This window comes from Primulina tabacum, chromosome 1 (assembly GCF_025594145.1).
Source record: "Primulina tabacum isolate GXHZ01 chromosome 1, ASM2559414v2, whole genome shotgun sequence".
In the NCBI taxonomy this organism is placed as follows: domain Eukaryota; kingdom Viridiplantae; phylum Streptophyta; class Magnoliopsida; order Lamiales; family Gesneriaceae; genus Primulina; species Primulina tabacum.
The window spans coordinates 317,509-334,344 of NC_134550.1; the positions used below are offsets into that span (position 1 = coordinate 317,509).

General features: G+C 33.0%; 1 protein-coding gene across 1 annotated transcript; it reads right to left on the reverse strand.

Annotated features, from left to right (window-relative positions):
* Positions 1–4,082: 4,082 nt before the first annotated feature.
* On the reverse strand, positions 4,083–6,647 carry LOC142530422 (ribulose-phosphate 3-epimerase, cytoplasmic isoform). Its single transcript, XM_075636446.1, has 8 exons — positions 6,306–6,647; positions 5,816–5,820; positions 5,668–5,730; positions 5,475–5,581; positions 5,152–5,249; positions 4,938–5,030; positions 4,812–4,853; positions 4,083–4,528 (listed from the first exon to the last, which is right to left on the reverse strand). The coding sequence occupies exons 1-8, from the start codon at positions 6,417–6,419 to the stop codon at positions 4,373–4,375; spliced, it is 678 nt and encodes a 225-aa protein (XP_075492561.1). The 5' UTR covers positions 6,420–6,647; the 3' UTR covers positions 4,083–4,372.
* Between the last annotated feature and the right edge of the window lie 10,189 nt (positions 6,648–16,836).

Genomic DNA, 16,836 nt, shown 5'->3' on the forward strand with positions numbered 1-16,836 from the left:
GACGATATTATATCGATACCGTATCGAAATTTTTTATATGAATTGTATGAAATTATTTCGTACCGAAATTTTGATATGATATCTGTATTTTTTTCTTATAACGAAATTTATTCTGTATATTTTTAAAAAAATTGTTCAGTATTTCATGTATACAAAAATATCCAAAAGTTTAAAATCTTAGAACGAACAAAATTCTTACAAATTATAAAATTATAATGCTTTTAAATAATTAATATACAAATAAATTAAAATGTGAAAAGAAGTTAAAAAATATAATTAATAACTGTAAAGATTGTATTATACCGATATCATACCGAAATTGTGGATATGAAATTTATTTGATACTCAAATTTGATATGATATCTTTATTTTTTTCTATAACAATTTTTTTTGTTCAGTTTGAGATTTTAAATTTTTCGGTATTTTTGTATGTAGTGAAATACCGAACAAATTTTTTAAAAATATAAAGAAATAAATTTTGTTATAGGAAAAAAAACACAGATATCATATCTAAATTTCGGTATGAAATAAATTTCGTATATCATTTATTTCATTAGTTAGGATGAAAGAATTCAAAAAGGTTAAAAAAAACCTTAAGAATTTAGATATAATTTTTTTACTACTTCAATTTCATATTATTTCTAAAATATTTTTGAATTTAAAAATTATTTTAGAATCCAAATTCATGTAATTAATAAAAAAAACCGGCTGATCAAATGGAATTCATGGTCATTATTTTTCCATGTGCACTGAATAAATCATTGAACCATCACAATAGCATGCAAACTACACTGAATCATGTGCGACAAGTTCGCCAGAAAAAATGTTGACAAGAAAAATCAAGCTCATTATTATTGGTCAAAGTGTTGTCTTACTTAGGAGATGAGCCACTCTCGGGCTAGGGTGGGCTCTAACCTCACCTATTTTTGTTTTAAAAAATTTAATAATTTATATATTTATATTTAATTTTTTACAGCCCCATAATAAAAATAGAACCACCCCCGTGACCACCTTACTGAAAAATTATAACAATCGACAGCAATTTGGGCTTAACCACCGTGTGAGCACATTACTTGGAACCAAATCGAATTTGCCTCGTTTTTTTTTTACGAAATTTCCACTCAATCTCAGATCCAGGGGTTTGGGCTTTCGGGCTGCGGATTGTTATAATTTTTTCTTGCTCTATTTAGCTTCGATTTTGGAAGTTTTGAAGCTCGATTTCATCTTATATTGGTCGATTTGCGGGCTGTATCGAGTGAGAATTTTACTCATTCGATTTGGTTCGACTTTCGACTCATATATAGCACTAATATTATTTATTAGTTAGTCTATTGTTATAGATTATGAAATTGTGCGAATTTGAGATAAAATTAGATCTCTAAAATTGTGTCAATTATTTAATTGTGATTATTTAAATTGTCATAATATTGATGTTTATGAACATTTTAGTTTGGATTTTTAGCCTGGAAAATCTATTGTTGTGAATTTTGGAAAAATAATTCATCGGTGTAATATTTGAGAATTATTTATGTTACAATTATTATTGGGTTTATATTACGATTTCTCCGGTTAGAAATACCAAGAGGTTGAATAATTGTGAAATAAGGTTTTTTTTTTTTTTTTGGGAATTTTTTAGATTTATTATTGTATGTTGGATAACATCATGAAATGAAGAAAAGAAAAACTATGGAATGATATATTTTAAAACATGTTAAAATAGCTTTTCTGTCAAGATGGTAGAAAGTTTTTTAGTAAATTTTATGATTATTTACATTGAATGGAACGGGTGTTGATTGAAAAATTGATAGCAATATAATAACTAATGGGTTTGATTATAAGAAAAATTGAAAAGTATTGCTTCAATATAATATTAAATAATTTTGTTCCATATTAATTAATATCCACATATTTTTATTTTTATATTATATTATATTTATTTGAATTTTCCTCGAATATTTGGTTCGTCTCGTTTATTCCGCACAAATAATTCAAAACAGCGGATTCTTTTCTTATTATTACTCGCACATAAACTTCGGGTCTATCCACAAAGTCAAATCGCGTTTTGATGACTGCGGAGGTGCTGATGGATTCCGACGTAGATGGGTTGCGTTGCTCGGAGGATTTCGTGAAGATTGTACAAGGCGTGGGAGAAGAAGAGAGGGCGAGTGATCTGAAGGAGGCCTTCAACACCGCAGGAGGGTGCATTACGCCCAAGAGTTTGAAAAGAATGCTGAGTCGATTGGGAGTTTGTTTCGAGGAGTTAAGATTTTATTGTCAGCGTATCTTGAATGATATATATATATATATATATACATACATATAATAATGATCTTCTAACATTTGCTAACATCACTACCGCATTTATCGGAATTTGTATATATTACGAGTCACCATTACTAGTACCATCATTTAATCAGTAAATTCTCGATTCATTAAATAAATTATTCCGAACTCATTATAACCCTGATTGACAATCCGAGAGCGTCGATGTATAAAGGATACAAGTCTTGTTCATATAATGAAAATTTAAAATTATGAACTCATTCAATAAACAGGCAGTTCTGCTCTCCTTTCTTAATCAGCAATTAAACTTACTTTCATTTCTTCCATCCTATGAAACCAGCTTATGAACTCCTTTATAAGCATCATGTTTGATCTCCATCAAACAATAGTCGTCAAATTCAACTTCTTGAATTTTGAATTTCTCAACGAGAGCAAAGAATTCGATACTTGTTTAACCTTCAATGGTTCAGGGATACAGCTAGCCATGAGTTCACATCTTCATATGATTCATGATAAAATTTATTATTATTCGGGTTTATCCTATTCAGCCCTTGATCAAGAATATCAGAACATTCTTTTCATCAACTCATTGATCAAGAATATCAGAACTCATTTCTTATTGCGTCCATCGGATCATGGTAAGAGGGTCTAATAGCATCGCCCCATGATCCCCTAGATATCACTCTTGCAAGAACCTTACGTTGTGATTAGCGTACAGCACGGTCTTTTCAACATATATATGTCGATCGAATCTACAACCATTGGTTTATCAAGAATTGCATATGAATTTGATAACAATGTGATTTATCTTTGAGTAATAGTATCATGGTATGTTCAACTAAAAATCACCTTTCCAAACTGCACAGATCTTACTCTGGCCATAGATTCCTTGCACGAATAACTAATCAGATCATATATGATATCTTTACCTATAGACAAACGACGAATCTTCAACTACAATGCATGTGCTCTTATGTATTTTGAATCTACACCCACATGGATGTCTAGCTAAGAAAACGCTGTGAAGGCCAAAAGGGGATGTCTAATATAAATTTATACAAGGCTGTCTACAAAATTACAAGGAATTCTGGGACATGATTCTCGATCTTAGCATTTAACTTTTTTTTATTAAATTTGAGATCCCTCTTTCTTGTGCATAATTGTAGTATTTTCTGGGTAGTTATCGATCCCAAGATGGCTGATTATTATTCTTGAAACATCCAGCACGGATTGAGAGCTTTTATGTTTTTTAAAAAGGTATCAGAGATTTGTTTGCTTCCAAAATCCTATATTCACTTGGTACGTTAAACGTGGTACTTCATCCATAACAAAAAATTGAACAAGCTTTTCTAATTCTCATCATTATTTCAAAAATTCATTACAACATAACCACTAAATTTTCCATTAAATTTTTAAGTTCGCCGTGGTGCAGCCCATTCTGAAATTATAAACAATTCATGTACGATTACAAATGCATACTAAACCTAGCACACATAAACTTGTAGGATTCATAAAATAATACCATAATGCATACCATTCCAAGGTGCGGCAGCGATGCCCAAAAAAACTGTACTTTTACATTGATTTTATCTATGGAAAGTTTTTGAGTTAGTACTGAAATCAACACTTTTCTTGGGTGCCAGGGGCTGCACACGTGACAGCACGGGAAGACTACACACAAATACACATAAAATGAATTTATAATTCAAATGGTGTCTAGGAACTGTGGTATCTTGAAATTTTGTAATAACAATTCTTCAGAACCCTTTCCACTCAAAAAATTTTATGGTGAAATAAAGTAGAGGTTATAAGTCATGATTAATAATCACCTGCCGTCGGAAAGTACAATTTTTTCCACAAATACCGTGTAGGAGAGCTACACATTTATTCGACACCACATTCGTGTTGATCCAGTATTATTCAATTTACCACTATATTCTCTAACAAACAACCTCATGCATCTATGAATACAACAGTAGTTAACAAAGGGTCCGCAACTAAGTCTGTGCAACATTTTTTTTTATTCATTCTCTGTTGCTGAATTCCCATGTGACGAATAAAGTATGCAACATTGTGCAATAACAAGGAATCAATCACTCCGCAGTTCCTGCTCCACACTCTTGCGCAACAGAGCTATAACCTGAGCAGGGTCTGGAGCTCCAAAAACTGAACTTCCCGCCACAATGCAGTTAGCTCCTGCTGAAGCTGCCGTATCAATTGTTGAAGGGCCTAAACCACCATCCACCTGCAAACTCACAATTTTTCCTAAGCTGCAAAATCAAAACTATAACAAGAAAGCCCCGTTGATAATAACATTGGTCTCTTGAACAAATTCAATGATACATGACATATCAAGTTCCAGGACTCCAAAAGTTATCAAGAGCCAAACTTGGTAAATATTTTTCCACAGACCATTGCTTGGGAGTGAGATTGCACATGGCAGCTAATGTATAATTGCTGATATCACCACCTTAAAACCTATGATATGAACAGAAATTAAAATTGGTACAAAACCTACCGAAACTCACCTCTATATCAAGTGATGGATACTTCTTCCGCAAAGCACGAACCTAAAGATTCACTTGAAAATATGTATCACACAAACTAAACTTGAGTAATTCACAAATGAATATTGAGGAGAATTATTCATGCACCTTATCCATCATTTCCGGCATAAATTTCTGCCCACCAAATCCAGGTTCCACAGTCATAACTAGAACCAACTCCACAGGATTTTTGTCTTCAAGCTAGCAAGTATGAGAAAGGAATAATTTTCTTTTAACAATATTTGATACAGAAATAATTCTTCAGTCTCATGCTGTCCATTTACGTCTAGGTCTAGCCTTAGGAAAGCATAAGGCATCTTACAAGTGGATACACTTCTTCAATAGAAGTTCCAGGCTTCAAGGAAACACCAGGTCTCATTCCCTTTGACTTGATCTTTTGTACAAGTTCTCGCCAATTATCTGTCAAAGATACCTAATTATCATTTTTATTATCATCCTTTGCACGTGATCAATCTACAATAACAGCACATATTAAAGTCACTGAACATAATGTATGACTGCAATTTGAGTCAATTGGTTTTCCACTCATAGTCTACAGCAAAATTTTAACATAACCAAAAGATATTCACGCATCTCAATTCATTACAGTGATAAACGAGATATGTCCAAAAGATACTACTACACCTTTGGAGACCTCCACGTGAAAAGTGAAACCAGAAGCACCAGCTTTTCCCAATGGTTCAACATAATCTAGAGGATTGGTGACCATTAGGTGGCAATCTAAATATGCGCTGCAAGAGAGATGCTCATGATTGACATTTAGACAAGGAACACCACAAAGGTATGCGATTTGTATCAGTAAGAATGGAAAGTTTACTCTGTATGCCTCCTCAGGCTTTCAATGACTGGAGAACCAATTGTTAGGTTCGGAACAAAGTGACTGTTGAACAAAGAATAAACATAAGTCATAAAATTCACCAGTTATGAGTGTACATATGTGATCGTTGACAGAGAAACCAACCTACCCATCCTGCAAAACAACCATCCAAAATAATTATATCAGAAATCATGATAATGTAATCAAGCAATTTGTTCCAATAAGCTGCAGGAAGCAACAAAAAAAGTTCCAAGTTTGAAGACGGATGTCATTAAGAGTCATAAGAAGCTGAAGAAAGCCATAACGTAAGCTGAAAAAAAATATACTGAAGCATGATAGTTATCAAGTATCCAATCTCATGTTTATACAGCAGAGAACTTTACTATTCCCCTGCATATCATTGTTGATTGTCCTTTGACATACAGTCCACAATAATGTACATTCACCCAGTTATATCAATGAAAATGCCTCAAAGATTTAAAAAAAAAAACACAAAAGAAACACGAGACAGTCGGCATAACTAGACTGAGCTAAGCGTTGGCGAAATATTAATCAGCATCCAATGTATAAAGTTCAAATCCATTGAACTTTGTGCGACAGAATTCTGAATAGCTTTGCAAGGAAGGGAAAGAAGGTACCATTATATCCATGTGAAGCCAATCCGCGCCGCATCGGACCATCCGCTCCGCCTCCGATGCCAAATTTGCAAAGTCCGATGACAGCATAGACGGCGCAATTTTCGGCTTCAACATTGCTGAATTAAATGCAGCTCAGGCAAATCTACAGAAAATAGTACCGTTCTCAGCTAATCGATCGAAACAAATCCTCGCTCTATACCACCAAGAATTTCCTAGAACAAAATGAATTGCTTGAAATCCTATTGTATTTGGGCGAAAATTTCATTCAAACCTCTCTCTCTCTCTCTCTCTGAATTTTGATTTGCTTGGTGTGCGGTGTGCAATCTGGACTATCGAGAAAATGCTACGAAATAGGTGGGCTTGTAGGCGCCCAGGCGTAAAAAACGGAGGCCCGACAAAATTTTCGACCAACTTAATGCTAAGCTAAAATTCATATGAATATATATCTACGTTCCAATACTATTATATAAAAAATCTTTCATTTCGAGGACATTATTTTTATTTCTAAAATTGTCCATTTACTAATATTTTTTTCTTAATATTGTTATTGCAAATTATTTTCAATATTATATTACCCCTTAAATTACATTACGATTATAATTTTATACACACCGTGTACATAATTTATTAGTATATATTAAAATTTGGATAAATTGTTGATAAATCCTCGTACCCCAATTCAAATTTATTTTAACTCCCTACACTTAAAAACATTTGTCTAAACTCCCTAAAAAGATAAAAATGACAAAAATACCCTTATATGTGAAAAATCTAATGATTTATTTTCTAGGGCCAGAAATGGTATCAGAACCGAGGTAAAATTATTTCAAACATACGAATTTATTATTATGAAGTAATTAAATATTTGAGGAGGAGAATTTTCTCAAATAACATGAATCCGAACCCAGGTTCGAGATTATTTATTTACAGGATTTATCCAGAACTCTGGAATATTTGAAACAGGAAGATCTAACCAAGGTTAGATATCAAGAAGGAACTTATCATAATCCTAAGATAAACTTATGATTCAAAATAACAGGTTCTTAGAAATAGTATCATATTCCTCTAAACTCTCCGGAGATCTTAGAGAAATTCAAAAGACATTACAAAATTATGGCAATATGATGTACTATGTACCACAAAAGGTAGAGAAAATCCTTAGAAACCAGGAAGAAATTTTTGGAATATTAAAGGATATTCGAACAAGAATTCAAATCCTAGAACAACAATCAAGTTCTAGTAAGAGAACTTCAGAAGGAAGGTTACCACCATCCTTTGGTACTGAACCCTTGTTACATCAACAAGGGAATGTCAAAGTAGTGTCAAAACCTTTGACTGACGAAGAAAAAATGATCAATCTAATTAAATTGGTCTCAAAAAAGAAATTAATCTGATAATAACTTTAGAGAGGATTGGTCTCGAGGATCTACAAGACCTTACAGAATCATTTGCAAATCCAAAGGTCGTAGATCTGAAGATGAACACCACGGGAGGTGAACAACCTTCTATAACCTGGTCATCTTCTCAAGAACCACCAAGGGAAAGTGTGGGATTTTGAATATAAATATGATAGAATCTCAACTCGATTTTCATACTGATGGAGAATCACACCCAACGAGAACAAGGACAAGGAGAAATCAAATTCCCTTGCACCAAACTCCTTGTGGGAAAATTGTTTTAGAACCTATACATCCTTATGGGGTTATGCTTAATCTTGATGTACTAGATTTCAAAATAGAGAAGATCTCATAGACGACTGGACATCTGCTATGAGAATTGCTTCAAGAACACTTGATCATAGAGAATGATTCATTAAAATTTTAGTAATGAGTCTTATAATATCAGTTAAAATTACTTGTGACATGACTTCATTAGAAACCAAAGAGTCAGTCCTAGCTGGAGAATCTCTTAGTGAGATAGCTGGAAAAATGACTACCCTATTTAAAGCACAGTTTATAGGGGTAGACTATTTTAATAGTCAAGATATATAGAAGAGGAAAAAATATACTCGAGCTCTGTATAGTCTTGAATTACATGACATATGTTTAGCGGATGAATATATTATGTTATTCACTAAATATATATGAAATTCAGGGGTCCAAGAAATATAGCTATGCAGCTTTTCTTTGCCAAAATGTCGAGTCCCTGGAGAGAAATGCTTATAAGGGAATATGTATCTGGCAATCCAGATTCGTTGGCACGAAAGAACCTCTTTTCTCAAAGGAAAATTGGCAGAATTGTGTCATATGGCAACATTACAAAAGAATTATAAACGATTAAGGGGTATCAATAAAAAAAAAACTCATTTGTTTTGTAAAGAAAATGATCTTCCAACCATTATTGGAAGAAAACCAGAAAGGCAGAAAAGGAAGAATTTTAGATCTCGTCTTTATGCCAGAAATGGAAGAAGTTCTTGAAAACCAAGAACAGTATGGTCTAGACAGAAAGTCAGATCTTACCAATCTGGACAAAGAAGTAGACCATCAAGAAGTAGGATATCATCTCAAACATCGAGTATATCTCGAAGCATAGGAAGAACACCTACAAAGAAAACTTTCAGAAGAGCTCACACTCAAGCTAATGAAAGTTTTAAGGATTGTAATTGCTGGACCTGTGGAACAAGAGGTCATATTTCGACCAACTGTCCAGAAAATGAAAAAAGATGAATAAAATGCTTCGATCCAACCCCGTATATTGAAGAAGCAGTTTATTACAAGAATTTTATTCAAGTATACCAGTTTTATGATATCGCCTCAGACGAAAGTATATATGAAGAAGAAGAAGTTTTAAGCCAGGAAGAATCTGATGGAACTGAATCGGAATCTGATAGAATCCGACGTGTTTCGACACGAGACACATGAATATTTGTCTGGTTTCTTTAGCCAGACAACAATATCTCATAACATGGTTCAAAGAATCATGAGAGAAAATCCTATTCTACAGAGATATCAATGATTCTCTGCAGGACATATAGAAAAGTTCTTAGGAAGTCTTAGCCTAAGAAACAGAAAACATCATCTAATCTATAAAGTTTCCAGAAGGGAAATGGCAATTCTAATGGAATTTACAAGAAATAGAATGGAGATGCAGCTAATTCCTTCTGAAGAAATTAAGGAAGAATTACAAAAACTCAAGATAGAAATAGCACGGACCATGTCCTGGATTCATATTGGAGCAATCCAAATTATGATAAAAGCTACTTTTAAAGAAGGAATAGACTCACACATTGATATTTCTATATGCGATAAAAGAATGGGGAATCTTCAAGATTCTGTACTGGGAACTATATCAGGAAATCTCTGCGCATGAAAGATTATAGGAGTAATTTATCTAAGAATTGCCTACAACTCAGCATATCGAGATTTCAGTCGAGCCTTGACATCACATCAGAATTTCAAGGAAATAAAACTTATGAAAGAAGGTAATAGGTCATATTCTATTACCTATAAAATTTTGTATGCTCTATCTAACACACATCATTCAGAATTGTTTATTAGAAATAAGTTTATTGAAATACCTGATATATTTGGAAATGTTGCTCATGCAATCTATCCAAAAGATTTGAGTTTCCTTTAATACAGGAGACATATATCCAAATACAAGACAAACCGATTCTACAAGGAATCAAAGTCTTAGATCGGAATCAAGAAGACTATCTTTTCAAGAGGATAGAATTACAAGTTACAGGTGGGAAAAAAAACATGTTCAAAAAACCCAACAGGAGCCAAAAAGCTTTTTCACAATAGGAAAGCTTAGATGCCCAGAAAGGTGGAAGGAAGTAGAAATAGTATTTGATATTACAAAACAAAGGAACCAATTTCCTTGTAATGCCATATACTATTTAGAACAACCTATGTTAGAAACTTACCAATGAAAGATTAATATTGGAGAATTGGAAGTTCATATCAAAGGAATTTCAGGGAAAGAACCAGATCGATTGGTTCTTGGACTAAAGTTTCTCGATGAACATAAACCTTGGAAACGTCTAGAATATGGAATGGAGTTTATGGCCGACGATAGGATGTGAAAAATTCAATGACCACAAGCCGATTCTCGATATACATTCTAGTTGGGATGTTATACGAACAATATAAAGCAGAATACTTTGCTGCTTATATTGATTCAGGTGCTAGAATCTGTACAACAAAATGAGGAGTTTTTTCAAATAATTTAGAAGAAGATTTACCAAAGATTGCTGGAAGAGATTTTTCCAGAAGGATCTTAATCTTATGTAAGGGGATTAAGATGACTGAAATTGTAATTGGTGGTGCTGGACAAACACCTTGGTGTAAGTTGAAAACACCACCGATTTATTTTCATGATACATGAGCTGATATTTTGTTAGGAAATAATTTCTTACAAATGCTTAAGTCATATACTCAAGAAAATATGACTAGAAGATTAGTGTTTACAACACCTTGTAATCACAAAATCATAGTCCAGAAACTAAGAGAGGCATTTTACAGAAAATTGACAATACAATTTCGCAGCAAGCGTGGTGATGACGGAATACTTCTAAACCCAAAAATGAAAGATTCTAGATGGTTTTGAGAAATAATGCTCCAACTAAGAGCAGATAAATAGATCCAACCTGAAGAAATATAATGTCACTTTTGATTATCATTAGAGGATGTCAAGAAAAGCATCAAAGAAAATTACAATGAAGATCACTTGGCATGATGGGATAAAAATCAACTCAAAGCTTGCCTTAAAATTAAGGAAGGAAAATAGTATGAATTTGTCCGCTGCAAATCTATCCCAATGAACATAGTGGATCAGAGGGATATACAGATTATAATCAAGGAACATTTGGACCTTTGTTTAATCAAAGCAGGAATTTCACCATACAGTAGCCCAGGATTTCTGGTAAGAAATCATGGTGAAATAAAAAGGAACAAACCCAGATTAGTTATTAATTATCAAGAAATTATTAAGATTCTGGAGTTTGATGGGTATTTTATACCTAGCAGAGAATATCTAATCGGTTACATACGCAATGCAAAGATATTCTCTAAATTGGATTGCAAGTCTGGATTTTACCATATTCGGATGTAGGAAGAAAGCAAGAAATTCACAGCTTTCTCCACACCATAAGGGCATTATATCTGGGAAGTATTACTAATGGGATTGACTAATTCACCTCAGATATTTCAAAAAAAATAAATAATCTATTTAAAGATTATTTTAAATTTATGTTTGTCTATATTGATAATGTTTTAATTGCATCTAAAAATATGGAAGAACTTATTAAGCATCTTGAGATTTTCTCTCATATTTTTAAAAAGAAAAGGACTGGTTCTATCAGAAAAAAAAAACAGTCATTACCACAAGAAAGATTGAATTCCTCGGAATAGAATCAATGAATATGGAATAATTTTGCAAAATCATATAGTAGAAAAAGTGCAAAATTTTCCAAACGAGCTAAAAGAAAAGAAACAACTTCAAAGTTTTCTAGGGGTTGTTAATTTTGCTGGAATGTTTATCAAAAATCTAGCAAAACACAGGAAAGTATTCAGTGCATTACTGAAAAAAGATACGAAATTTATATGGACGAAAGAACACACACGTGGACTTAGTCAACTAAAGGAGATTTGTAATTTTTTTTTCCGAAAATGGCTATTCCACGTGATGAAGATGATCTGTTATTGTATACAGATGTCAGTGATCATTGTTGGGCGGCAGTATTAACCAAGCTCACACTAGAAGGAGAGCAGCTATGTAAATATTGCAGTGGACTTTTGTCAGATGTTGAAGCCACAAGATGACATATCAATGAAAAATAATTTTATGCAGTAAAAAAAGCTTTTGAAAAATGATCATTATTTTTACTTGCAAAGAAATTTACTTTAAAGGTTGATAACACTCAGGTGAAAGCTTTATTAAGGAATATAATAGAATTTAAACATGAGAAGGCAAGATTATTAAGATGACAAGCTCTATGTCAAAATTATAATTTTGATATTGTGATTATAAAATCTCATGAAAATATTCTTGCAGATTTTTTAACAAGAGATGGACAGCGTTGATATCGATGTCATCATGAAAATGCAGAGGCATTTGAGGGAACACCTTGAAATTCTTCAAACCGAGTTCAACAACTTGGCCTTAAACGCAGAAGTTGCGGGAAAGCTACAACAAGCCGATAAGAGAGTTGTCTTTAATCGAATTATAGGATGCTTACAGGCTTATACTCAGATATGGTCTGTAATACAAAGACCTATCCTCCAAGGCATTGAGAAACCATTAGTTTCCCAAATGGAAAGTTTTCGAGTACAGGACTCTATACCTGGAGCAGGAGATTCAAATACCCCTAGCACAAGTGTTAAGTCGGGATCATCTTCAAATGAGTCGGCTGAAACAAAAATTGAGACTCTAGATCCTTATCTCGAGTCCTTTAGTCAACCATTCACCTCGGGGATTGAAGAGGAAAAGATCAACCTTAGACCTAATACTGACAAGGGTAAATCTAATGTTGGTACTAATAAAGTTACAATTTCTCCATTTCAGGTGTATCAACAAAACTGAGAGAAATTAAAAACAAGAGTATGCATTAACCCCGCCGCTATTAGGGTTGATGTTTCTGGAAAATATCCTAGGATTTGGATGAAACCAAATTCATATCCAAAGGATGTCAAAGCATGATATGAATTCGGGGCTCTTGCCTTAGTTTATACTACATCATCCAGCTTCCCAGACATTTCAGGACTACCAAAATGGATATAGGAAGTTGTACATGAAACTTGGGCAAATAATGACTATTTTTCTAGATGAGACATCCTGGAGCTATACTTTTTCAGTACAGCCCCAAAACCAACAGGGAAAGACTCACACGAAGATTTTTATTTTATCAAGTTAAGGAGATCAGATACAAATGTCCAGAAATTTATTAAGGATCCTCCGTCAGAAGAGACACTCATTTTTGCTTCAATAACTAAAGACGACATTTTTACCAGAAGAGCATGGGGTTTATGGATCTGTCTCACTGAGATAGACAGTCAAGTTTCCATTTAAGTTTTATCATAATTATTTAAATGGATCATTCCTGTTAAATACCATGACAGGAAAAACAACAAGTTTTGTAGAAGATTTATTCAAAAAGAAAAGAAATCTTCTATGGAATAGCAAGCTTCAGAGGAGTAAAGAAACTCGTCGAAAATTCTGTAATATGGCTCATGTGGGAAGATGGTCGGAGAATATCTGCCCAGAGTTCCCTAATCAGAAGGAGCTAGAATTTGGCAAGGGTTTCAGACCTCGGTCAGACAAGAAGCATCTTGCTGAGACATGACCAAGTGTTGAAGGACCACAACCACGTTTTTCTTGGGGAAATCAAAAGTTTAAGATTCCTCGACAAAAATAAGTGGACATGTGAATCCCATCACTTTTCCTTGGGGATTACAAAAGTCAAAAGATTCCTCGACAGGAGATAGTGGGCATGTGATAAACCCACTAAAAGACCAAGAAAACCTGACCCAAACAACTATAAATAAAGAATAAATGAGAACAAGAAAATCACACAAGATTTAAACCGAAATTTAGAACCAAAGAAAATGTATGCTACATATCTTAAGGTTTCTAAAAGACGGATTAAAGCATTAAGAAAGCAGCTGATGAATTTTAAAGTTCTCTACAAACTGTTAAAAGAAGAAGGGAACGAGATGTCAGCTGATATAATACAAACATGTATCTACTGGTTATGCCAGGAGATAAGATCAGAAGAACGAGCTATTTCCAGATTAATGATCTAAAAAAAAGATAAAACAAGAAAAGGTGGAGGGGCCATTCAACCACCCACTCAAGAGATAGTGCCAAACATAAAAATCTATGGCAAGATTTGAAGTCCGAAAATCAAATTCGCAAGGGACTTATATAAATAACTAGGCAGAAGGAAGATGAAGGCATCACTCAACCTCTTCGTTTTTCTTCAAAATAAGTTGTAATATTTTCTTTCAAGTTTATGAGTAATGTGAGTTCGCTACTATAAGTAGCTAAACAAGTTTCTCCTCCTCTATAGGATGTTACTATATAATAATAATTTGTATGTTTGAATAAAAGAATCAAGACTTTTGCCCATCTCATGTATTAGTTTCAGATTGAACTATTTTACTATACACTATGAGGTAGAAAATGAAATAGGGTTGTGCTAAGTGTTGTTGAAGGAATCTGCATCAGGAACCATATGTTGTGACTGCGTGGTTAGGCTGTGAGGAGCAGTCTGTAAAATCCAATGAATATAACCCGACGGCATTCTGGTCAAAAAGGTAATCTGTTAATTTTATTATATGGAAGCATGATGGGCTATATTTATATATATATATATATATATATATATATATATATAAATCGATCATTTAATCATGGTATATAGGCTGGAAACCTTGTGTAGCTATATGTCTTAAGGCTATAAGCCTTTAAGAACAGGCTCGATAGATCAAACAATGTCACGTACCATTAAGTATGAAGAGTAAGGGTAATTTGGAAAATTTTAGAAAATTGGAGAGTTAAAACAAAGAATTGTAGGGATATGGAGTAAGGAAGAAAGTTGAGAAGAGAAGTAGAGAGTTATTGCAAATTTGCCATTAAAATTTTGTAGGCCCAATAAAATTAAGGAATAAAGATGTCTGCTTTACTTTTAAATTTCATGTTCAACAGCTCTGTAAAATTTTTGCACTTTGTGTGTTCGTTTTTAGACGATAAATATGTTCAAATTCGTTCGAAATAATATAGTTAAATCTAATGTTGTTTACAAATCGATTTACCTAAGTTTGGTGAAACTAAAAGTAACGGTCAATCAAAGAGTTTACATTGTTTACATTAAAAGTCTAGGTTTTTATTTTTTGTTGTTTCAAAGTTGGTGTCATTTGGCACCTGACGTGTCTACACTTATAAAATTTCATGTCAACAAGTTTTGGTACGCCCAAAAAATTTCATGTCAAACAGGTTTTGGTACACCCAATGTGACCCAAAGATGATGCCAAGTCCAGTAAGTTTGTGATGAACTGAAATAGATATTTGGAATGAAAGATATATAGTTTCTAATTTTCCAAATCTATAATGATCCTCACAAGATGAGATATGTATTTCTTAGGCAACTTTTGCCGAGAAAAGAATGAGCAAAGATGTTGAATAATATTGGGGAAGCTCACTTTATTAAAAAAAATGCACGAATAAATTCTTGGGAACAAGGAGAATATGTTAATCTTAATTTTTCATGTTTATATGACTGTGTTTGTAAATATGAAATGTATATTCCTCGTGCTTCTTTTCCTGAGAAAAGAAGACAAAATACATGTGAAAGATATTGCAAAAAAATGCATTCACAAATGGAATGCAATATTTTATACTTAAACATACATGGTTTCTGATATTTTAGATCCATATGATTATATATTTTCACGTGAAGGACAAGAGTGAAAGGGTGTTGTTGATCATAAACGAACAGAAAATAAATTAAAATGTGTATATCAGAAGTTATTGTTGTGATCTGGTGTTGTCAACAACAGCACACAACATGCAGCGGAAATTTATTATTTAACACACACGTAAACTTTAATAAATAAACAACATATTTAAATTATGCACTATTTCGAATACTTGTCCAATGCTTCGTGGTAAAATTTCACTAGAAAATATGTAAATCGTTTTCACAAAACAATACTAGTAAGATTAACAAAACCAAATTCCTTGACACTCCAAGAAATTCAAATGCATCAAAAACTCAAACCAAATATTAGATGCATAAACAAAAAACATATTGCTTAAAACCAGACGAAATCACTCTTCACCCAACACTTCACGCAGTGTTGTCGAGTATCGTCAACACCAATCAGCAACACGAAAAATATGTGAATCAATCACATGAAAATCTTCAACTCTGAACACTATGTATGCTCAGAAAAACTTTAGCAGCTGCATGCTTTGATCTCTGAATATTTTACATATATACTTCATCAATATCTTGACCTAATTATCCTCCCATAAAACCAGTCCTACAAACATGAAAATAAGAGTTTATTAGGAATAAAATTTATTTTATATTAAGGTAACTTATCTAAGGATAAATACCAAAGATATATTATCTAAATATAATTACCAAGAATAAATTATCATTATTATATCAAAATAAATTAATCTAGAATTGCAAACCTTTAAATATAATATTTTCATATTATAAAATAACAAAATTAATTCGGAATACAATATTCCTTTCAAAGAACAGGAGGAAAAAAACAAGAACGATTAGTCAAGGGAGTTTTTCAAGATAAGGTTGATTAATGCGATTATGCGAGAAAAATGTACAAAAAGATAATGACATGTGTCTTATCTGTCGGCATGAGCATTAAATATGGTAGTTGGGATGTCTTTGTTGAACAAAATGAAAGCTCGAGGAAATGTTCAAAAAGAAAAACGCGTATTTTCACACCGACAAGGGGCTCTATAAATAGAGCTCCCTCCCCTCATTCTGAAATCAACCATTATTCGAGTTTTCTCTCATCTTATAAGCATTTGAGTGCTTAATTCTATAATAATTGTG

Coding starts and splice junctions, on each gene's coding strand:
- LOC142530422 (XM_075636446.1), bottom strand. CDS start 6,419: ATGTTGAAGCCGAAAATTGCGCCGTCTATGCTGTCATCGGACTTTGCA. Junction 5,582..5,667: donor AGCCTGAGGAGGCATACAGA/GTAAACTTTCCA, acceptor TCTCTCTTGCAG/CGCATATTTAGATTGCCACC. Junction 4,854..4,937: donor TGCCGGAAATGATGGATAAG/GTGCATGAATAA, acceptor GTGAATCTTTAG/GTTCGTGCTTTGCGGAAGAA.